Here is a 22,347-nt window from a genome sequence, read left to right on the forward strand (position 1 = left end):
AGGCCTCTGGCAAACGTTTGAGGAAATGAATCTATAGAGAATGGACAGGCTTTAGGACTTCTACAAGACCTTCGATCTTCAGAAAGGGATGAAGGATGCAACCATCTACAAAAAGTTCTATTTGCATTATTCAGCAATATGTAAAGAGCTGGAATTTGGCATCGCCCTCTAGCCTGATGGCCGAGCTGCTGAAAGCTCCATAGGATTCATATCCCCAGAACAAACAACTCGATCACCTGATCCTGGCTCAGAAGCCCCAGGTCCCTTCCATCCCCAATCCTTTCGCGTGGCCCAGTTTTAAAAACCTGCGGAGAGAAGGACGGGATGCCAGGAAGCCTGTTGATTCAACGTGCCACCCAATTCACGGGTTCCGGGTGTCACTGGGCTGGGAAAAGCTTTCAGACTCTGAGCAACTACAGCGCTTTCCTCCCCCTTCTCCCCATAGAGCAGGGAAGGCCAGGCCCCCCCTTCTTCCCGCATACGGCTCCCCATTGCCTCTTCCCTTACGGGACCAGGCCCTAGGAGCCCGGTTCCCCACCTGACTCTTGCGAGAAACACGCTCTCCAGTCGGAACTTTACCTGTCTGAAGCCCGCCGCTCCTCCAGTGCGCTAAGCCCCCACCGAGGAAAATGGAGTCGTCGAACCGAGACTGGGAAAAGATAGTACGAACCCACCGCACGGCCCCTCCGCCGCCACCGCCGCCGCTGATGCGTCAACGTGCTACGTCATTTCCGGCTCCCTGTCACCGGGAGTGGGCGGGCCATTTCTTGTTCTCTCTCCTGCTCTCGGGGGCTTTCGTGCCGTGGGTGCGAAAGGTAACGGAAGCGGCTCAGGAAGGCAGCTGTCACTGAGCCCCGGGAACAGAGCGAGAGTATCGTAAGTAAGCAGGCTCAGCCGGTTTCTCAGGCCTCTCTAGCCAAATAAACCATAAAGATCAGACTCGGGCTTCTTCACTTCCTTCTTTCCGTGGTTTCGCCATCAGCTTCCGGTTCCGGGGAGGGGCCGAGTTTTCTTCGAAGATTTGGGGCTCCGCGATACAACTAGGATGGCTGTAGTACGTCTGCTGTTGTTGGGGGGTTTGTGGAGCTCTGTGGGAGCGTCCAGCCTGGCTGTCGTTACTTGCGGCTCCGTGGTGAAGCTACTCAATACGCGCCACAACGTCCGACTGCACTCACACGACGTGCGCTATGGGTCAGGTAATGCTGGGGACCGGGCTCGGGTGGGCTAGGGAGGCCTGGGAGGCTCTGGAGGGGCGGGGCCTATAGAAAATCTGAGGGTGTGGTCTGGGAAAGTTAGGGGTTCGCTGGGAAGGTTCCTCAGGTCTAGAGAGTCGGAGAATTGAGTTCTAAGGCATCTTAATCGCAACACCACCAAATATTTGGTGAGCTACAGGCCAGGCACGTTACTTATGTACTTTTTCCGATTATTAACATTCTTGTAAGGTGATACTATTGTTATCCTCATTTCACAGATGAGGAAACAGACGCAGAGAAATTAAATCGTTTATTCAAAGCCTTGCAGCTAGCAAATGACAAAGTCGGGGTTCTATCCAAATCTATCCAGGTTCAAAGCCTGCTTTAGAGACAAACAAGAAAATTACAGTAAGTGGTGTGTCTGAAATTTTAAAGTTACAGTAAGTACTGTATCTGAAACTTTAAACTCCAAGAGCTCACTCGTTGACTACAACCCTTTGTCTTCCAGCTCTTCTGCATCTTACACTTGCTCCTCGATTTCTATCTTTGGCTCCCTTCTACCCAAACCTTAACCTCCTTCTTGTAAGGAACTTGGAGCAGTGACAGGAATTGCAGAGAAAACTGCTTTTTTTTTTTTTTTTTTTTAGCGTTTGAAATTAAAATGTTTAGTAATAAATTATTTGTGGATTCATTCATTCAGCATAGGTCTTAATGAGTTCCTACATGGCTAGAATTGTACTACATACAGGAGATTCGGTGGTGATAATCAGTCAAGAAAATTACAATATAATAAAAACAGATCAAAAAAAGAAAGTCTTATCTGCCTGAAAAAAACAGATAAACCTAAGAAAAAAGAATGAAGGTCAGCTAGTGAGATGTGAGAGGCATCTAAGATAGCTGGTAGATTTCTGTCTTGGATAACTGATGATGCTGTTTGCTGAGGGAGGAAAGAGTTCTGTCAGGTGGGCTAGTCTGGTTCATGATTCCCAAAACCCATCTGATAAGTTAGACTAGGCAAGGACGTGAGTTATCATCACTGCGATGTCTTAATAATCCTAGCACCCATTCAGTGAACACCTACCATGTTGTCAGGCTTATTTTTTAATTTGTTTTGGTTTCCTACTTTGGATCTACTGAATGAGTGGAGGTGGACAGAGGCTTGGCAGTAGCAATCTGTAGGTTTAAAAAGCTCTTCAGGTGGTTCTGATGGACAGCCAGATTTGGGAACCAGGTTCAGTCTGGAGCTCAGAAAAGGGATCTGTGCTGAGCCTGAGATAAAACATTAAATACAACATCTTGTACAGACTGTGGTTGAAGATGTCAGGGTTGTAGATGAAATTGCCCAGGATGAACTGTGGTTCTCTATCTGGGATCAATTTGAATGACTTGAGAAACTTGTTAAAAATACAAATGCTTTTGTCCTGACCCTCAACAATTGTTTAAGAACTACAAGTAGAAACAGATGAAGGCCAGGCATAGAACTTTGGATAATCCCAAGGTATGAGGATTTGGAGGAGGAAGTGAAAGGTTGAATAGAAAGCAGAAAATGTGACACAGCACGCTGCCATGCCGACGCAGACCCGTCTCTGCACGCCAGCCCCCCCCGCACCCACCATGGCCACAGTTCAGCAGCTGGAAGGAAGATGGCGCCTGGTGGACAGCAAAGGCTTTGATGAATACATGAAGGAGCTAGGAGTGGGAATAGCTTTGTGAAAAATGGGCGCAGTGGCCAAGCCAGATTGTATCATCACTTGTGATGGCAAAAACCTCACCATAAAAACTGAGAGCACTTTGAAAACAACACAGTTTTCTTGTACCCTGGGAGAGAAGTTTGAAGAAACAACAGCTGATGGCAGAAAAACTCAGACTGTCTGCAACTTTACAGATGGTGCATTGGTTCAGCATCAGGAGTGGGATGGGAAGGAAAGCACAATAACAAGAAAATTGAAAGATGGGAAATTAGTGGTGGAGTGTGTCATGAACAATGTCGCCTGTACTCGGATTTATGAAAAAGTAGAATAAAAATTCCATCATCACTTTGGACAGGAGTTAACTAAGAGAATGACCAAGCTCAGTTCAATGAGCAAATCTCCATACTGTTTCTTTTTTTTTTTTCTTCATTACTGTGTTCAGTTATCTTTATCACAAACATTTTACATGCAGCTATTTCAAAGTGTGTTGGATTAATTAGGATCATCCCTTTGGTTAATAAATAAATGTGTTTGTGCTAATAAAAAAAAAAAAGAAAGCAGAAAATGTAGGAGACAAAATGTAGACCATGGTTTAGTGAAGCGTGGCTGTGAGGACCCAGAGAGCTGTGAGGCAGTAACCAGAAGTAGGAAGGGAGACTTGGTTTGCCTTTTCTGAAAAAAGATAAAGTTATGAGCTGAGTGGAAGGAGACAGTAGAAAGGAGCTGATAGTTGGCTACATTTACCCGTGTAACTGGCAGTGGACACAATTACGACTCATTGCAGCCTTGACCTCCTGGGCTCAAGCAATCCTCACATCTCAGCCTCCTGAGTAGCTGGGACTACAAGTGCACCCCACCACACCTGATTAATTTTTTGCGTCTTTTGTATAGATGGAGTTTTGTCAGTTGCCTAGGCTTGATCTTGAATTCCTGGGCTCAAGCGATCTGTCCACCTTGACCTCCCAAAGTGCTGGGATTGACGGTGAGCCACTGTGTCCAGCCTCTTTTTTTTCTTTTAAATATAAAAATTTTTTTTTAGGCGGGGTGTGGTGGCTCATACCTGTAATGCTAGCACTTTGGGAGGCTGAGGCAGTTGGATTGCTTGAGCCCAGGAATTCGAGACTAGCCTGGGCAACGTGGCAAAAACCCATCTCTACAAAAAATAGAAAAATTAGGTGTGGTGGCAGGCGCCTGAAATCCCAGCTACATGGGCAGCTGAGGTAGGAGGATCACCTGACCCTGGGAGGTCAAGGCTGTGGCGAGCTGTGATCGTGCCACTGCACTCCAGCCTGAGTGACAAGAGGGACCCTGTCTCAAAAAAAAAAAAAAAAAAAAATACATACATATATGTATGTTTAGAGACCGCATTTTGCTATGTTGCTGAGGCTGGTCTCAAACTCCTGGACTCAAGGGATCCTCCCACCTCACCTTCCCAAAGTGCTTGGATTACAGGCATGAGCCACTGTGCCAGACCTCCAAGGATACTTTTTTTTTTTTTTTGAGACAGAGTCTTGCCCTGCCACCCAGGCTGGAGTGCGGTGGTGTGATCTTGGCTCACTGCAACCTCCGCCTCCCAGATGCAAGCAATTCTTCTGCCTCAGCCTCCCAAGTAGCTGGGATTACAGGCGCATGCGACCACGCCCAGCTAATTTTTATATTTTTAGTAGAGACGGGGTTTCACCATGTTGGCCAGGCTGGTCTCGAACTCCTGACCTCGTGTTCTGCCCGCCTCAGCCTCCCAAAGTGCTGGGATTACAGGCGTGAGCCACCGTGCCCTGCTCAAAGAATACGTTTATAATGACCACTCATGGGAGTTGGGAGCTGTAATGGCTGCTTAAAGTTGGCAACATAAAGTAGTCTCATTTTAATTGTGAAATACAAAAATTTTTATTGTAATAGTTAATGAACATGAGTAATATTACAAACATGTTAAAATTATATGATTAGACACATCAGGGGCTATCCAGGCTAGTGTGTATAGGTTAGCATTGCCTGTGCCTCAAAAAACTCACATAGATTTGTGCCTTGGATATCCTTTGATGCAAATTCTTAGAATTTTCTGATATGACATACCCTTAAGTATACTTTATCATATAATAACTAGTATCATGTGGACACAGTTTGTATTTTTTTTTTTTTTTTTGGGACGGAGTCTGGCTCTGTCATCCAGGCTGGAGGGCAGTGGCACGATCTCGGCTGTCTGCAACCTCCACCTCCCGGGTTCAAGCGATTCTCCTGCCTCAGCCTCCCAAATAGCTGGGATTACAGGCTGCCACCACCACGCCCAGCTAATTTTTGTATTTTTAGTAGAGATGGGTTTTTGCTATGTTGCCCAGGCTGGTCTTGAATTCCTGGGCTCAAGCAATCCAACTGCCTCAGCCTCCCAAAGTGCTAGGATTACAGGTGTGAGCCACCACACCCAGCCTAAGAAAATTTTTTTTTATTTAAAAGAAAAAAAGGCTGGGCACAGTGGCTCACCATCAATCCCAGCACTTTGGGAGGTCAAGTTTCACTCCCAAAGTGCTGGGATTACAAGCATGAGCCACCATGCCCAGCACATTTTGTATTTTTTATAAATATTTTAATGTTGTAGAAGAAAAAATATTGCCAAGCATAGCATTTTTCTCCTCACCCCTTCTTAACCTGTTTTATGACACAGGGCACAATATTGGCCATAGGCAAGAAGGGTGAGGCTGAGCTCACTTGCCATTTTTTTTTTTTTGAGGAATGGGTACCAAATTTATTTGTTAATTTCTTGCATTTGAAGTACACAGTCACATCCTTGGCCTGAAATTCTTTGCCGTAGCCCTTCACTGTGACACAACTGCAACCAACCACTTTACAAAGTTTTCCTTGTCTATCAGTTTTACAAAGCCTTAGCCATTTCTCTGGTTTCTTAAGGTCATCAACCTTAATTGGGTTGATTTGATGTTCAGCACAAAGGGCCACCCCTAGCTTGACATACATAGGCTCTTCACATTTGGATGCAAGCACACAAAGATGGGCTTGGCCCTTGTCTAAGGCTTTGGCAGCTTTGCAGGTTCCACCTGCTAGGCCATCATGGCTGAGGGCGGTCTTCAGCCTCTTGTAAAGCAGTATTAATATCCATTACACCTCCAGCAGCGTGTCTTCCTTGGTCATGGTGGTGGGTTACAGGAGAAGGTGAATCTTGAGTGCACTCAAGCTTCTGTCTCTGAGCATGTTGTCCATGGCAGAGAAAGAGAGTTGCCTTTCTTTTCTTAACTGCAGGTAGTGGGCAGCAGTCAGTGACAGGTGTAACCTCTGTGGATGACAGCAACAGTTACTGGAGGATACGGGGGAAGACCGCCACAGTGTGTGAGAGGGGAACCCCCATCAAGTGTGGCCAGCCCATCCGGCTGACACATGTCAACACTGGCCGAAATCTCCATAGTCACCACTTCACTTCACCTCTTTCTGGAAACCAGGTGAGGTGGCTTTCGATGGATCGTTGCTGCTCTGCATTACTCAGTGGGTGCTTGTTTGATCTCTTGGTTCTTAACTGTTTCTTTTCTAGGTGTAGATGTTCTCTTTTGTGCAGACCTGGGGAAATGGCTCTGTTTTTGTGTGGGTTTTTTTTGTTTTTGAGACAAAAAGTCCCACTCTGTCACCCAGGCTGCAGTGCAGTGGCATGATCTTGGCTCACTGCAACCTCCGCTTCTGGGTTCAAGCAAGTCTCCTGCCTCAGTCTCCCAACTAGCTGGGATTACAGGCGCATGTCACCATGCCCAGCTAATTTTTGTTTTTGTTTTTATTGTTATTTTTTTGAGATGGAGTCTCACTCTGTCACCCAGGCTGGAGTGCAGTGGCATGGTCTCAGCTCACTGCAACCTCTGCCTCCCGGGTTCAAGTGGTTCTCCCACCTCAGCTCCCGAGTGGCTGGGACTACAGGCGTGTGCCACCATACCCGGCTAATTTTTTTTTGTATTTTTAGTAGAGATGGGGTTTCACTATGTTGGCCAGGCTGGTCTCGAACTCCTGACCTGGTGATCTGCCCGCTTCGGCCTCCCAAAGTGCTGGGATTACAAGTGCGAGTCACTGCGCCTGGCCTGATTTTTGTATTTTTAGTAGAGATGGGTTTTCACCATATTGGTCAGGCTGGTCTTGAACTCCTGACCTCAGGTGATCCACCCGCCTCTGCCTCCCGGAAGTGTTGGGGTTATAGGCATGAACCACTGCGCCCAGCCGGCTTTGTTTTATAAGTGTGAAGAAAATTGTTTCTGGTCAAAGTGGAGACAACAACTAAACCAAATCAAGAAATTGGAAGGACAGACAGACTGGGTGTACATTAGCATATCATAAGTTCTGATATCCTGCAATAAACAAACCCAATGTTTTCCAACTTGTAGTGTTTTTTTTTTTAATGATGCTAACTAGTTACATTAGGAAAATCGATTTGCTTTTGTGTCACTGTGCTTTTTGTTTTTAAACACGGTGTCACTCTGTCACCCAGGTTGTAGTGCAGTGATGTGTGATCTTGCTCACTGCAGCCTCAGCCTCCTGGGCTCAAGCAATTCTCACACCTCAGCCCCCACTACAGGCTCACGCCACCATGCCTGGCTAAGTTTTGTATTTTTTTTTTTTTTTGTAGATAACGGGGGTTTGCCATGTTGCCCAGGCTGGTCTCAAACTCCTGAGCTCAAGCTGTCTGCCTGCCTCAGCCTCCCAAAGTGCTGGGATTACAAGCATAAGCCACTGCACCCGGCCTTGTGCCACTGTTTTAAGCCTTGAGTTGTCAGGGGATGTGGACCCCTTAATGACTTCTTCCCTATCCCCAGCCCCTGTATGCAATTTTCCCTATTAACATCTTAACCTTTGAAAGGTAAATTTGCTATATTTAATGAAGCAATATTGATACAGTTTTATTAACTAAAGACCATAGTTTTTTTCTGATTCCCTTTGTTTTTTGTTTTGTTTTGTTTTGTTTTGTTTTTTTGAGACGGAGTCTCGCTCTGTCCCAGGCTGGAGTGCAATGGCACGATCTCAGCTCACTGCAACCTCTGCCTCCCAGGTTCAAGCTATTCTCCTGCCACAGCCTCCTGAGTAGCTGGGATTACAGGCGCCTGCCACCACGCCCAGCTGATTTTTGTATTTTCAGTAGAGACAGGGTTTCACCATGTTGTCCAGGCTGGTGTCGAGCTCCTGACCTCGTGATCCACCCACCTTGGCCTCCCAAAGTGCTGGGATTACAGGCATGAGGCCTCCATGCCCGGTCCCTTAGTTTTTACCTAATGTTCTTTTTCCATTCCAAAATACCACATTACATATACTTGCCATGTCTCAGTAGGCTGTTCTTGGCTGTGACAGTTTTTCAGGCTTCCCTAGTTTTTGATGACCTTGACAGCTTTGAGGAGTGCTGGTCAGGTGTACAGTAGATTGCCCCTCTGTTGGAATTTGTTTTTCTTGTGATTAGACTGGACTTATAAACGGTTTGGGAGGAAGATCACAGAGGTAAAGTGCCATTTGTATCCCATCATATCAGGGGTACATACTATCTTTATGATATATGACTGTTGATGTTGACCTTGATTACCTGGCCGAAGTAGTGTTTGTTCGTTAGGTTTCTCCTGTAAAGTTATTCTTTTCATTTTCCCCCTTTCCATACACTTTTTGGAAGGAAGTCACTATGTGCATTTCACTCTTACAGACTGGAGAGTTATACTCTGTCTACCTTAGGGTGGAATATCTACATATTTTATTTGGGATTTTTCCATATTGGGGATTTGTCTCTTTTCCTCAAGTTATTTATTCAGTTATTTACATTAGTATAAACTTATGGTTAGTTTATACTTTGTTATAATCTAATGCTACTATACTTTGTTGCTCAAATTGTTCCAACTTTGGCCATTGGGAATTCTTTCAGCTGGCTTTGTGTCCATTGGCAGTATCCCATTGTGTTTTTGTGTATACGTGTGTGCACTTTAAAGCACTTCTTTCCTTTCTGGCACCAAAAGATGCTCCAGGCTCATCTTGTGTATTTCTTGCTCCAGTACCAGAATCAGCTATTTCTCCAAGGAGCTCTGCTTCCTTTTATTGGAGAATGATATTAAAACCAAGTTCTAGGCCTTATGTAAGCTTGTTGCTACTGGAGTGTTTCTTTTAGGCCCTGTCACTTGACAGAATAAATAACTGTAGGCCGGGCGCAGTGGCTCACGCCAATAATCCCAGCACTTTGCGAGGCCAAGGCGGGCGGATCAGGAGGTCAGGAGTTCGATACCAGCCTGGCTAACGTGGTGAAACCCCGTATCTACTAAAGTACAAAAATTAGCTGGGCATGGTGGCGGGAGTCTGTAATCCCAGCTACCCGGGAGGCTGAGGTAGGAGAATCGTTTGAACCTGGGAGGCAGAGATTGCAGTGAGCCGAGATGGCACCATTGCACTCCAGCCTGGGTGACAGGGCGAGATTCCGTCTCAAAAAAAAAAAAAAAAAAAGAACTGTTACCTGTGTATGCTTACTCATGTATATATACGTATCTATAAATTTTCATTTGCGGCCGGGCGCGGTGGCTCACGCTTGTAATCCCAGCACTTTGGGAGGCCAAGGCGGGCGGATCATGAGGTCAGGAGATCGAGACCACAGTGAAACCCCGTCTCTACTAAAAATACAAAAAATTAGCCGGGCGTGGTGGCGGGCGCCTGTAGTCCCAGCTACTCGGAGAGGCTGAGGCAGGAGAATGGCGTGAACCCGGGAGGCGGAGCTTGCAGTGAGCCGAGATTGCGCCACTGCACTCCAGCCTGGGCGACAGAGCAAGACTCCGTCTCAAAAAAAAAAAAAAAAATTTTCATTTGCATAGCCATCTGTATCTATATATATTAAGTTAAATGAGGTTTCTTTTTCTTTTTCTTTTTTTTTAAGATGGGTTCTTGCTATGTTATCCAGGCTGGAGTGTAGTGGCTACTTACAGGCGTGATCATAGTGCACTAGAGCCCCGAACTCCTTGGCTCAAGCAGTCCTCTTGCCTCAACCTTCCAAGTAGCTGGGAATACAGGCATGCCCCACTGTGCCTGGCTAGGGTTCTTATTGATGTCTTTAGCTGTAATCCATTACCACATAAATCGTCCTAGCCTCCTCCCTGTGCTAATTTGTAAATTCCCACTCCAGCAGTAAGATACCTTGTTCATACCATCTGCCATCCATGTATTGAACTTCAGTTCAGTTCCAGTATACAAATATGGCAGTATGAGAATTACATACTGGTACCCTCCTGGGAAACAATTTTATCAAGTAGAGTGTATACACACACACACACACACACACACACACACACACACTTCTGAAATAATCAGTAATTTTTCAATTGCCATCGTATAGAAACTGAGTATTTGGCCTTAAGGAGGATGGGATTTAGATGAGGAGTAGAATATAGAGAACTTGCTCTCTCTCTCACTGCTATATTAGAAAGAAAGAAAGAAAAGAATGTAGAGAACTTGCTATGTTTTGCTCAGTTAATATTTGCTATCTCATTTAATTCTCACAGTTGCTCTGTAAGGTGATATTGTGATCATTTTATAGAGGAGAAAACAAAGGCTCAAAGGATTTTTTTTTTTTTTTTTTTTTTTTTTTTTTTTGAGACGGAGTCTCGCTCTGTCTCCCAGGCTGGAGTGCAGTGGCGCAATCTCGGCTCACTGCAAGCTCCGCCTCCCGGGTTCACGCCATTCTCCTGCCTCAGCCTCTCCGAGTAGCTGGGACTACAGGCGCCCGCCACCACCCCCGGCTAATTTTTTGTATTTTTAGTAGAGACGAGGTTTCACCGTGGTCTCGATCTCCTGACCTCGTGATCCGCCCGCCTCGGCCTCCCAAAGTGCTGGGATTACAAGCGTGAGCCACCGCGCCCGGCCGTAAGGCTCAAAGGATTTACAGAAGAAGGGATCAAGCTGAGATTCAAGGTCAGCCTGACTCCCAGAGTCCATTCCCTTTTGAACTTGTCATCAGGTCATTTAAAATCTAGTTAAGAGAATGAAGCAGTAATATTTAAAGTCAAATAACAAGAGATATAAAGTATTTTAAGGGCCGAATGTGGTGGCTCATGCCTGTACTCCCAGCACTTTAGTACACTGAGGTAGGTGGATCACTTGAGGCTGGGAGTTTGAGACCAGCCTGGTCAACATGGTGAAACCCCCATCTCTATTAAAAAATACCAAAATTAGCTGGGTGTGGTAGCACATGCCTGTAATCCCAGCTATTTTGGAGGCTGAGGCATGAGAATCGCTAGAACTCAAGAGGTGGAGGTTGCAGAGAGCCGAGATTGTGCCACTGCACTCCAGCCTGGGTGACAGAGCGAGATGCTATCTCAAAAAAGTAAAGTATTTTAAAGCCAACACGGTGGCTCACACCTGTAATCCCAGCACCCTGAAAGACCAAGTGGAGAATAATTTAAGACCAAGAGTTTGAGGCCAGCCAAGGCAACAGAGTTGCCTACAAAAGAACTTTTAATTACCTGGGCGTGGTGGTATATGCCTGTAGTCTTAGCTACTCAGGAGGTGAGGCCATAAGACCACTTGAGGCACTGCACTCCAGCCTGGGCAACAGAGCAAGATCCTAACTTTTTTTTTTTTTTTTTTTTTTTTGAGACAAAGTCTCACTCTTGTCACCCAGGCTGGAGTGCAGTGGTGCAATCTCGGCTCACTGCAACCTTCGGCTCACGGCAATCTCCGCCTCCTGGGTTCATGTGATTCTCCTGCTTCAGCCTCCCGAATAGCTGGGATTACAGGCGCCTGCCACCACACCTGGCTAATTTTTGTATTTTTAGTAGAGATGGGGTTTTACCATGTTGGCCAGGCTGGTCTTGAACTCCTGACCTCAGGCGATCTGCCTGCCTTACCCTCCCAAATTGCTGGGATTACAGGCATGAGCTACCGTGCCTGGCCACGATCCCAACTCTTAAAAAGAAAAAAAAAAAAAAAAAAAAGAAATTCTATTTTAAGACTGTAATAGAAAATATAAGGCAACTATAGTATTAATTGCAAAATAAGTGTTTGGACCATAATCTTTTTTTTTTCCTTTCTTTTTGATGCCATGACTCAGATAGGAACCGTGGACCATAATCTTACAGCAACGAATTTTTTTCCCCCTACGTCCTTTGTGTCTTTCGTCTTTTTCCGTGGTTCATGGTTTATTTTAAACAACACTGGAATGGCCGGGAGCAGTGGCTAATGCCTGTAATCCCAGCACTTTGGGAGGCCAAGGCAGGCGGATCACCTGAGGTTGGGGATTCGAGACCAGCCTGACCAACATGGAGAAACCCTGTCTCTACTAAAAATACAAAATTAGCCGGGCATGGTGGCACATGCCTGTAATCCCAGCTACTAGGGAGGCTGAGGCAGGAAAATCACTTGAACCTGGGAGGCAGAGGTTGTGGTGAGCTGAGATCGTGCCATTGCACTCCAGCCTGGGCAACAAGAGTGATACTCTGTCTCAAAATAAATAAATAAAATAACAACATTGGAAAGCAGCTGAATTTTTTTTTTTCTTTTTGAGATGGGGTCTTGCTCTGTCATCCAAGCTGGAGTGCAGTGGTATGATCACAGCTCATTGCAGCCTTGATCCCCTGGACTCAGGTGATAGCTGTAGTAGCTGGGTACCATAGGCATGTGCCACCATGCCCAGCTAATTTCTCTTTTTTTTTTTTTTTTTTTTTTTTTTTTTGAGACAGAGTTTTGCTCTTGTTGACCAGGCTGGAGTGCAATGGTGTGATCGCGGCTCACCGCAACCTCCGCCTCCCGGGTTCAAGCGATTCTCCTGCCTCAGCCTCCCGAGTAGCTGGGATTACAGGCATGTGCCACCACACCCAGCTAATTTTGTATTTTTAGTAGAGACAGGGTTTCTCCATGTCAGTCAGGCTGGTCTTGCACTCCTGACCTCAGCTAATTTCTTTTGTATTTTTTTTAGGGATAGGGTTTCACCATGTTGCCCAGGCTGGTCTCAAACTCCTGGGCTCAGGTGGTCTGCCCCGCTCAGCCTCCCATAGTGCTAGGATTACAGGCATGAGCCTGGCCCCTCTGATTTTTTACTTCAAGGTGGCCTTCTTTTTCTTCCCATTGCCTCCCACTCCTTTTCAAGCCCTTGTCAGCCATGCTAATGTTACTACCTTCTGTATTTTCTAGGAAGTGAGTGCTTTTGGTGAGGAAGGTGAAGGTGATTATCTGGATGACTGGACAGTACTCTGTAATGGACCCTACTGGGTGAGAGATGGTGAGGTGCGGTTCAAACACTCTTCCACTGAGGTACTGCTGTCTGTCACAGGAGAACAGTATGGTCGACCTATCAGTGGGCAAAAAGAGGTGCATGGCATGGCCCAGCCAAGTCAGAACAACTACTGGAAAGCCATGGAAGGCATCTTCATGAAGCCTAGTGAGTTGTTGAAGGCAGAAGCCCACCATGCAGAGCTATGAATCTAGAGGCTCTGAGCCACGGTTAACGCACAGTGTTCACAGACGTCTGTTGCTGCCTCACCTTGGGATCCCTGCTACAAGTTCCTTGGGCAGTGGCCATGTCACCATTGAGATGAAGATATACAACAGAAAATAGTGGCTGTGTTTGGAAGCTTCAGCCCTGCACACTTGAACTAGTCACTCTCCCAGACTTGCGTGGGTCAGTTCTTTCTGAGTAGAGGACTTGCTGGTAAAGGGGCAGATGCTTTTTATTCGTACTGATAAAACAAACTGAGGGGAACATCCCTCTTAGCTGGGAAACTTTACTCTTCAGGAGCTTGGCATCATGGACTGTTAATGTATGTGATTTTTCCCCTATTTTCTCTCTCCAAAATGATAAAAATAATAATTTTATTATGTGTCACTGTGTTATTTATTAGGTGTGCTATTAGCTGCTTAATCCCTGAGTCCTAAGACTCTTTGGAGATGCTATGAAGCTCCAATGTGGGCCCTTTTAAGAGCTTTACTTGCATACAAACCTTTTCTCTCTCTACTGTGACCTCTCCAGGCATCTCATCTTTAATAGATCTTTGACTAATTATAGCTAAAAACTCTCAGAGAATACAGCATAATAAATAGCCAGTGAAATGTTTGCTTTGTATCTGTTACTGCAAATGAGAAAAAGGGGTAGGGGTAGAAAGAACGAACCAGTATTTATTCACTGCTAAATCCTAGGTACCATGTTATAGATCTTTTTATTTATTTATTTTTTTTGAGACAGAGTCTCGGTCTGTCGCCCAGGCTGGAGTGCAGTGGCGCGATCTCGGCTCACTGCAAGCTCCACCTCCTGGGTTCACACCATTCTGCTGCCTCAGCCTCCCAAGTAGCCGGTACTACAGGCACCCGCCACCATGCCTGGCTAATTTTTTTGTATTTTTAGTAGAGACAGGGTTTCACTGTATTAACCAGGATGGTCTCAATCTCCTGACCTCATGATCCGCCCTCCTCGGCCTCCCAAAGTGCTGAGATTACAGGGGTGAGCCACCGCGCCCGGCCTATAGATCTTACCTCATTTAATCTTCAGAGAATTCATATAGGGTAATACTGCATTTTTATCAGTGCAGCAGAAAAGCTGAGTAACTGCCTGAATTCTTTTTTTTTTTTTTTTTTATTTGAGACAAGGTCTTTGCTCTGTCACCCAGGCGGGAGGGGCACAATCATGGCTTATTACAGCCTTGTCCTCCCAGGCTCAAGTGATCCTCCTGTGTCAGTTTTTGATTTATCGTAGAGATGAGGTCTCACTATGTTACCCAGGCTGGTCTGGAACTCCTGGGCTCAAGTGATCCTTATGCTGTGGCTTGCTAAAGTGCTGGGGATTACAGGGGTGAGCCACCATGCCTGGCCTACTGCCTGAATTATTATTATTTTTTTTAAGATGGAGTCTCACTCTGTCACCCAGACTGGAGTGCAGTGGCGCAATCTCGGCTCACTGCAACCTCCGCCTCCCAGGTTCCAGTGATTCCCCTGCCTCAGCCTCCTGAGTAGCTGGGACTACAGGCGCCTGCCACCACACCTGACTAATTTTTGTATTTTTAGTAGAGATGGGGTTTCACCATATTGGCCAGGCTGGTCTTGAACTCCTGACCTAGTGTGATCCGCCCACCTTGGCCTCCCAAAGTGCTGGGATAACAGGTGTGAGCCACCGCGCCCGGCCTGAATTCTTAAAACTAATAAATCATTTTGGAATAGGAATCCAGCTGTTTCTGACTCGTTTTTTTAAGTGCACTACGATTGTGTTTAGCTTTTGGAAAATAAATCCTGTTTTTTGGACAAACGTAGATATATCTCTCTCTAAAAAGGTAGATAGAAAATACTTTTGTCCTCTGCCTACCTGATTTCCTCCGTTCCCGTGTCAATTGCAGAAAATTTGTTCCTGTAGCTTTCAATCATGGTATTGGTGAACGGAGATGGCTGCCATCTGCTGGAATTTCAGTGACTAGCAGGCTTTTTTATTTTTAGAAACTTCTGGGTTTTGTTCTTTTTTTCTATTTGTTTTGTTAATGTTGAACATTTAGAGACACCATTTCTGTGCCAAACATGGCCCGTGACATTAAAAGACTTGGTCTCTTTTACAAGGATTTGTGGTCTCAATAAATGGAGACCATGAATTAGTTGAGCTCCACTGTTGCCTCAACCACCCCCCACCCCCGACTCCCTGCCTTTATTCCACTTCACTTGTGTTGATCCCTTAAGATCTCTCCAGAAAGAAATAGACAAATGATAAAATCAACATTTTAGGCTATGAGATGGCTGGGAGTAGGGCTGGTAACAGTCAAGGGAGAAGGAAGGAAGTGACAGGAATCTTGGCTCAACAAACAGATTGGATAAGATGAACCAGAGTAGGGATATGTGTTGCACGGCACCCCTCCTTGCCTTGGACAGAGGTTTTCAGTGAATTGGGCCTTCCCAGAGCATTCGGAGGACATACCCTGGGGGAAGGCTGCAGATGACGAGGAAGATGACGCAAATACAGTGCTGGAGAGGTAAGTATGACCTTGAAACAGCGTTGGAGCTCTTGGGGAGATGTGAAATCACTGAAGAGAGGAATAGATAAGGGAGGAAACAATCAGAGGAGTGAAAGCAACTTTGGGCAACACACAGGTGAAAGATGAAATGGTGTTTTATCTGAGGGAGCCAAAAAGAGAGGCTCTGAGTAAAATCTTGAAGGATATATATGGAGATTAGGACGTGGGAGCAAAGGGGTATGAAAAAAGACATGACCCACTCCATAATACTTATTTTGAAACCCTCAGGATTTCCTTAGCTTGTGCTGTATCAGTAGATCATCATTCAGATACTGATCCTTAGCAGCACAGTAACGCTGAGGGACCTTTGTCCTGTTCTCTCATTTTAGAGAAGGAAGCAGGCAAAACTATGTATTGTCTATTTTATGTAATTATGTTTGCTTCCCAGATAAACTATTTTACAGAGAAGGAAGCAGGCAAAACTATGTATTGTCTATTTTACGTAATTATGTTTGTTTCCCAGATAAACTACAGAGAAGGAAGCAGGCAAAACTGACTATGTATTGTCCATTTTATGTAATTATGTTTGCTTCCCAGATAAACTTTTTTGCTAAAGGGCAAGAACAATATTCACTACTTCTGCAGTATCTCCCCCTCTCCTCCATCAGGACCCAGTTCGTGCCATAAGTAGATTGACCAGAACAGTGTTCAAACAGTAAATGAAGTAAAAACTCATTGGCCAGGAACCGTGACACGCGTCTTTAGTCCAAGCTACTCAGGAGGCTGAGGCAGGAGGATCCCTTGAGCCTGCAGGAGTTCGAGACCAGACCGGGCAATGTAGCGAGTCCTTGTCTCAAAGAAAAAAAAAAAAACCTCATTAGTTTCCTCTGTGGATGGAATGAGGCGGGACTTTTGAGGCCTTTTAATTACCTCCTAGTTTCTGCCTCAGTAATTTTCAAACAGGATCTTGAATAAGATGGGAGTGCTACCACGTCTGACCAGGGGTATAACTTCCGCAGAACCCTGAGTCCAGGCCTAAGTGGCTAGGCGGACCCCAACTTCCCTCAAAGTGAGCTCCCCGGACCGAAATGAGTCAGCCAGGTCCACCGCCAGCCAGGGAGTGGGCCCGGACTCCGACCCCCGCGGGTCCCCGAGCCCCGCGGTTCCGGGCACTGTGGGGTGCGCCTGGGGCGTGTCTCAGCTCTTGGTCCTCTCCCCCGCGCCCTCCTCCCGGAACCACGCCCGCTCCTCGCGCACGCAGCCCGTCGGCCCTGCCGGGTCGTGGGACAGGGCGGGACTGGGGTGGGAGGCCGTTGGTTGGCTGGCGGGCTGCGGAAGGCGGGGCTCGCGTGCGCACCAACGCGTCCTCGCTCAGCGTTGCTCTTGCGCGCGCGGCTGGTCGGCCCGCGGCGGCGCTGCGCGGATCCGGCGTCGGGGCCCGGCATGGCGGGGGCCGGGGCCAAGCCGGGCCGGACCCGGACCTAAATGCCTCTGTTCTTCTCCGCGCTGTTGGTCTTGCTGCTAGTTGCGCTTAGCGCCCTCTTTCTAGGCCGGTGAGGGTTTCCGGCCGCGGCGGCGGCGGCGGCGGCGGCGGCGGCGGCGGCGGCGGGAGGGAGGGAGGGAGGGAGGGAGGGAGGGAGGGAGGAGGCGGAGAGGAGGAAGAAAGACTGAGGAGGGGGCGCACGCCTTACTGAGGCGCGTGAGGCAGAATGGGTAGGGTGGAGGGAGGGGGCGCGCGGCGAGGGGAGGGATCGTGAGGAGGCGCGCGGCCCGAGCTGCCGGGGATGGGCTGCGAGTCGGGGAGACTAAGGAAGCGGGCGGGGTCTGAGGAAATGCTGAGGCCAGGAACTGAATAGGAGTGTGAGGAAGGGGCCTGGTTCAGTGGCCTCCCTTTCCCCCTCCATCCGCCCCTGCCTGTCTCCTTCGCCAAGCGCGAAGGGCACCTGCAGCATCGGTCTGGGGAGAACAGCATTCGAGCTGCCGGGTCTGACCTCAAAGTGCCTTCTCGTGGATACCTGTCTGGAGGGTGGGGGCAGGAGACAGAGAGACCCCTCTGGGGAGTGTGATGGCATATCTGACAGAGCCGCCTCCGCTTTGACTCTTGCTGGGGCCTTCTCTCTCTGCCTCTGGGATTCCTAACAATTTGAGGGATTTTTTTTTTTTTGTCTCCAACTTAGAGGGTGGAGTTTCTGGTTTCATCTGGGTGGAGGGATCAGTCGGGAGCTAGGATCTTGATCAGCGTGGCTGAATGTATATGACAGACTGGTGCTTTGGGAGAAAGGAGAGTTGCTCAGATCCAGTTTCAGGACATGACCTTTTGCAAGGCGTTGTAAGACCAGCAAGGGGTGAGGGAAACCATCATTGGAAAAAGGTCCTACGAATTAACAGGAATTTTTCTGCAGGTGGCTTGTGGTCCGGTTGGCCACCAAGTGGTGTCAGCGGAAGTTGCAGGCGGAGCTAAAGATTGGCTCCTTCCGCTTTTTTTGGATCCAGAATGTCAGTCTTAAGTTTCAGCAACACCAGCAAACAGTGGTGAGTTCTGGGAAACTCTGGATTGTGTGTAGGGTTGATCCAATTGAATTTAAACTCTTAATTTCCTTTTTCTAAAAAAAGAAATCCTGGTGGCTTTTCTAGTTAATCCCAGCCTTGCCATTTCTTTGCCAAGATGATCTTAGAGCTAGTTGGAGAACGCTGCAAGTTGTTCAGTTAAAAATGTTTGTAGGACACAGAGTGTCCAGGGCACATAACAAAGATACAGAAGAAAGATAACAGGAAATCGAAGATTTTACTGTTCTAATTTAAGAGAGGATTCAAGGCAACATGCCTATGAAAGAGAAATTATAATAATCCAGAACTTTTCCTGGCTTGTCAAGCTGCTCGTGGCTTATTTAGCAGCTAGCACACACAGCTTTCTCCCTCACTGTTTTAGGAAATTGATAACCTGTGGATTTCCAGCAAACTCCTTAGCCATGATCTTCCGTGAGTACCCTATATTCTCACTTCTCCCCTAGAGGAGTACTTTGGAGTTGGTGTTTGCAGAGTGACACTCTTCTACAGAGGCATCACAATCCAAGGAGGAAGGGAGGTTGTTGCTGAAGTCTTCTTGTTAGCCTGGGTGCCATTATCTTGTGAGACAGATACTGATAACTGCTATGAAACTAATCTCTGTGATTTGAGCTATATTTCTAGGAAGGATGAGAAAGTGAATGTGAGGGTGGGGAATAGACTGCTATGGGAGGGATGGACCTGGTGGCAGTGAGATTTCTCTTCTGGGCAGACGCTATGTGGCATTGTGCTTTGGAGAAGTGCGTATCAGAACGGACCTACAGAAAGTTTCTGGCCTGTCTGCCCCATTCTCCCAGAGCGCTGGGGTGGATCAAAAGGAACTGTCCTTCAGCCCATCCTTATTGAAGATCTTCTGCCAAGTGAGACAACTTCTCCCGCTATCCTAGACTGTACTTTGGCATGGTTGGCTTTGGAGTTATGGGTAGATTTTTCTACTATTTTTAGGGCATAATGCTAAGAGCTGCCCCTCTTTTTCATCTGGAAAGGAAGGGCAGTTCCTTAACATTAATTATTGTTCATCCTTGCTTCTTCCTTCCAGCTATTCTCCGTTCATGTAGATGCTATAAACATCATGGTTCTCAAGGTGGATACCTCTGAGTCCTTATGGCATATTCAGATCAGTAGAAGCAGATTTCTTGTGGATAGTGATGGGAAAAGGTAAGCACTGGGGAGCAGAGGATCTAGCCGTCCTATTCTTGCCTCAGAGTTGCTTCAGGGCCTCCTTATCAAGGTGTTAAGTTCTCATTCTGTGCAGTTGGAGGAGATGCTAAGATTAGACATTTCCACTTGCCTTGTCCCTTCTAGCTAACAGAGCTTGACTGGAGGTAGATGTTGAGGAAAGGGGCCAAGTGCTCTTTTTTTTTTTTTTTTTTTTTGAGACAGAGTCTCGCTCTGTCACCCAGGCTGGAGTGCAGTGGCGCGATCTTGGCTCACTGCAAGCTCCGCCTCCTGGGTTCACACCATTCTCCTGCCTCAGCCTCCTGAGTAGCTGGGACTATAGGTGCCTGCCACCGTGCCTGGCTAATTTTTTGTATTCTTAGTAGAGATGAGGTTTCACCGTGTTAGTCAAGATGGTCTTGATCTCCTGACCTCGTGATCCTCTCGCCTCGGTTTCCCAAAGTGCTGGGATTATAGGCGTGAGCCACCGCACCCGGCAAGGCCAAGTGCTCTTAATTTTTCTCCTTTCCCAGGCTAATCTGTGAGGTGAGCTTATGTAAGATCAACAGCAAAGTTCTAAAGAGTGGTCAGCTGGTAAGTATGCCATGATCATTCAGATGCTTCATTTCCTCCTGGGCATAAAGTGTGAAGGAGCTTAGGGCTTACATCCTAGGTTCTGTGACCTTGGGGGTTCCCTCAAGTCAGTACCCAGTGTTCCATATCACCACATTTTGACCGAAAATTTTCAAACTTTCTTACATACACCTTAGAGGCTTATCATCCCCACAGGAGGACACCTGCCTGGTGGAGCTCTCACTGGCCCTGGACCTGTGTCTAAAGGTGGGCATTAGCAGTCGGCATCTCACGGCTATCACTGTGGATGTGTGGACACTCCATGCTGAACTGCATGAGGGCCTCTTCCAGAGCCAACTGCTGTGCCAGGGCCCAAGCCTAGCACCTAAGCCTGTCCCCTGTTCAGGTAAAGCCCCAATGATTGAGCTTCTTGGCTGCCTCGTTCTCAGGGATTGTTTTGGAAGTAGAAAAAATAGTAGTCTCACTGCTTATTTAGATGTGATTCAGTAGTCACCATGGACTTTGACTCTAAGGATAGTTAGAGGAAATAGGGCATTTGCTTGTGCTGAGTGGCAAAACTAACATTGAGTGGGCACCTGTCATGAGTTAGACCTGTACTGCGGGTTTTTTTTTTCTTTTTTTTTTTTTTTTTTTTTAGAAGACGGAGTCTTGCTCTGTCACCCAGGCTGGAGTGCAATGGCGTGATCTTGGCTTACTGCTACCTCTACCTTCTGGGTTCAAGCGATTCTCGTGCCTCAGCCTCCTGAGTAGCTGGGATTACAGGCGTCCGCCACCACGCCTGGCTAATTTTTGTATTTTTTAGTAGAAACGAGATTTCACCATGTTAGCCAGGATGGTCTCGATCTCCTGACCTCGTGATCCACCAGCCTTGGCCTCCCAAAGTGCTGGGATTACAGGCGTGAGCCACCGTGCCTGGCCTTGTACTATGTGTTTTATATACAGTTGACCATTGAACAACACAGGTTTGAGCTGTGCGGATCCACTTATATGTGGATTTTTTTCAATAAATACAGTTGGCTCTCCGTATCTGTGTGTTCCACATCCACAACCAAATGTGGATGGAAAATGCAATATTTGCAGGATATGAAACTCACCAAAATGGAGGGCTGACTTTTTGTATACATGAGTTCCCACGGGGACAACTGCTGGACTTGAGTATGTGCGGACTTTGGTATCTGCAGGGGGTCCTGGAACCAAAGCTCCAAGGATACCAAGGGATGACTGTATATTCTCTCACTAAATCCTCAGCATTTCACAAATAAGGAAACTGAAGCCTAGGAAGGTTAGCTAGGTAACTTGACTGAAGTCATACAGGCAGTCAGTAGTAAAAATGAGGTTTAAATTATTTGGCCCTAAGGTCCACATTCTTTTCATTTACCAACCTGGTTCTTGTACTCTTTAGGTTTTTAGAGACTGGAGAAAGAAGTACTGCAGGTGCCTGGATCTCTGGGGCATTCGCCTTGTGGTCCATCCAGCTTAGGCATGTGCTTAGCCTACTTTATGTGGGAGGATTTGACCATAGAGGCCAGGGCATTTTGGGAGAATTGGGAGTGTTAAGAATTGATGGTTCTTATGTTATTCATTCATATTTTCAGAGGTGACAGAAAACTTGGTTGAGCCAACTCTGCCTGGCCTGTTCCTCCTCCAGCACCTGCCAGACCAGGTCAAGGTTAAGATGGAGAACACAAGCGTGGTATTGTCCATGAATAGTCAAAAGAGGTGAGGTTTCTCCTGACACACAAGATGGGAGAGTGATAGTGGGAGCTGTATGTTGGTATCTCTGTAACCAGCCTAGTAGTTGCTGAGCTTGTCTATGCAGAGAAAGGAAGTAGAAATGGTTGCATCCATGTAGTGTGGGAAGAATTAAAAAAAAATTATTATTTTTGAGACGGAGTCTCACTCTGTTGCCCAGGCTGGAGTGCAGTGGTGCAATCTTGGCTCACCACAACCTCTGCCTCCCAGGTTCAAGCGATTCTCCTGCCTCAGCCTCCCGAATAGCTGGGACTATAGGCACGTGCCACCACGCCCGGCTAATTTTTTGTATTTTAGTAGAGGTGGGGTTTCACTGTGTTGGCCAGGATGGTCTCGATCTCCTGACCTCGTGATCCCCCTGCCTCGGCCTCCCAAAGTGCCGGGATTACAAGCATGAGCCACTGCGCCTGGCCAAAAAATAATTACTTTTAAAAAATAAAAGTAAAAGAAGTAGGAATGGCATTCCACATCTTCCTGAGC

The 22,347-nt window shown here is 46.9% G+C and overlaps 3 protein-coding genes, 1 long non-coding RNA gene and 1 pseudogene across 10 annotated transcripts in view; 3 read left to right on the forward strand and 2 right to left on the reverse strand.

Moving 5' to 3' along the window:
- SUPT6H (SPT6 homolog, histone chaperone and transcription elongation factor) overlaps positions 1 to 751 on the reverse strand; it is a 42,363-nt gene extending 41,612 nt beyond the window's left edge. For both annotated transcript variants that reach the window (XM_055256774.2, XM_063628641.1), the window contains exon 1: positions 580 to 751. The gene's annotated coding sequence lies outside the window, so the exon portion shown is untranslated. The remainder of the gene's footprint in view (positions 1 to 579) is intronic.
- SDF2 (stromal cell derived factor 2) lies at positions 519 to 13,687 on the forward strand. Of its 3 annotated transcripts, none has more exons than XM_055256827.2 (4): positions 519 to 529; positions 1,045 to 1,196; positions 6,134 to 6,330; positions 13,007 to 13,687. In XM_055256827.2, the coding sequence occupies exons 2-4, from the start codon at positions 1,046 to 1,048 to the stop codon at positions 13,292 to 13,294; spliced, it is 636 nt and encodes a 211-aa protein (XP_055112802.2). In that variant the 5' UTR covers positions 519 to 529; position 1,045; the 3' UTR covers positions 13,295 to 13,687. The 3 variants fall into 3 exon arrangements, with proteins under 3 accessions (XP_055112802.2, XP_055112799.2, XP_055112801.1); XM_055256826.2 differs by lacking the exon at positions 519 to 529 and adding an exon at positions 1,472 to 1,601 and having other exon boundaries at positions 1,057 to 1,196; XM_055256824.2 differs by lacking the exon at positions 519 to 529 and having other exon boundaries at positions 1,000 to 1,196.
- LOC129469794 (fatty acid-binding protein 5-like) lies at positions 2,722 to 3,351 on the forward strand (annotated as a pseudogene).
- Positions 13,688 to 16,359: 2,672 nt separating the features above from the next.
- LOC129470663 (uncharacterized) lies at positions 16,360 to 17,020 on the reverse strand. Of its 2 annotated transcripts, none has more exons than XR_008653272.2 (2): positions 16,798 to 17,020; positions 16,360 to 16,645 (listed from the first exon to the last, which is right to left on the reverse strand). It is a non-coding gene; the product is annotated as an uncharacterized lncRNA (long non-coding RNA). The 2 variants fall into 2 exon arrangements; XR_008653271.2 differs by having other exon boundaries at positions 16,360 to 16,650.
- Positions 17,021 to 17,138: 118 nt separating this feature from the next.
- Positions 17,139 to 22,347, forward strand: part of BLTP2 (bridge-like lipid transfer protein family member 2) — a 30,956-nt gene continuing 25,747 nt past the window's right edge. For 2 of the 3 annotated variants that reach the window (XM_055258681.2, XM_055258682.2), the window contains exons 1-8: positions 17,153 to 17,351; positions 18,201 to 18,330; positions 18,728 to 18,777; positions 19,076 to 19,223; positions 19,403 to 19,521; positions 20,055 to 20,115; positions 20,311 to 20,500; positions 21,711 to 21,834. In XM_055258681.2, coding sequence (XP_055114656.2) covers positions 17,284 to 17,351; positions 18,201 to 18,330; positions 18,728 to 18,777; positions 19,076 to 19,223; positions 19,403 to 19,521; positions 20,055 to 20,115; positions 20,311 to 20,500; positions 21,711 to 21,834 — 890 coding nt within the window. In that variant the 5' untranslated portion in view covers positions 17,153 to 17,283. Of the gene's footprint in view, positions 17,352 to 18,200; positions 18,331 to 18,727; positions 18,778 to 19,075; positions 19,224 to 19,402; positions 19,522 to 20,054; positions 20,116 to 20,310; positions 20,501 to 21,710; positions 21,835 to 22,347 lie in introns of all 3 variants that reach the window. The other variant, XM_055258680.2, reaches the window with a different exon arrangement.

The sequence above is a fragment of the Symphalangus syndactylus genome, chromosome 20 (genome assembly GCF_028878055.3).
Source record: "Symphalangus syndactylus isolate Jambi chromosome 20, NHGRI_mSymSyn1-v2.1_pri, whole genome shotgun sequence".
Classification (NCBI taxonomy): domain Eukaryota; kingdom Metazoa; phylum Chordata; class Mammalia; order Primates; family Hylobatidae; genus Symphalangus; species Symphalangus syndactylus.

What these genes read in the sequence shown, in the direction of transcription:
- SDF2 (XM_055256827.2), top strand. Translation starts at nt 1,046, where the DNA reads ATGGCTGTAGTACGTCTGCTGTTGTTGGGGGGTTTGTGGAGCTCTGTG. An exon ending in CGACGTGCGCTATGGGTCAG is followed by an intron (nt 1,197 to 6,133) that starts GTAATGCTGGGG and finishes TCTTAACTGCAG; the next exon opens with GTAGTGGGCAGCAGTCAGTG. An exon ending in CACCTCTTTCTGGAAACCAG is followed by an intron (nt 6,331 to 13,006) that starts GTGAGGTGGCTT and finishes TGTATTTTCTAG; the next exon opens with GAAGTGAGTGCTTTTGGTGA.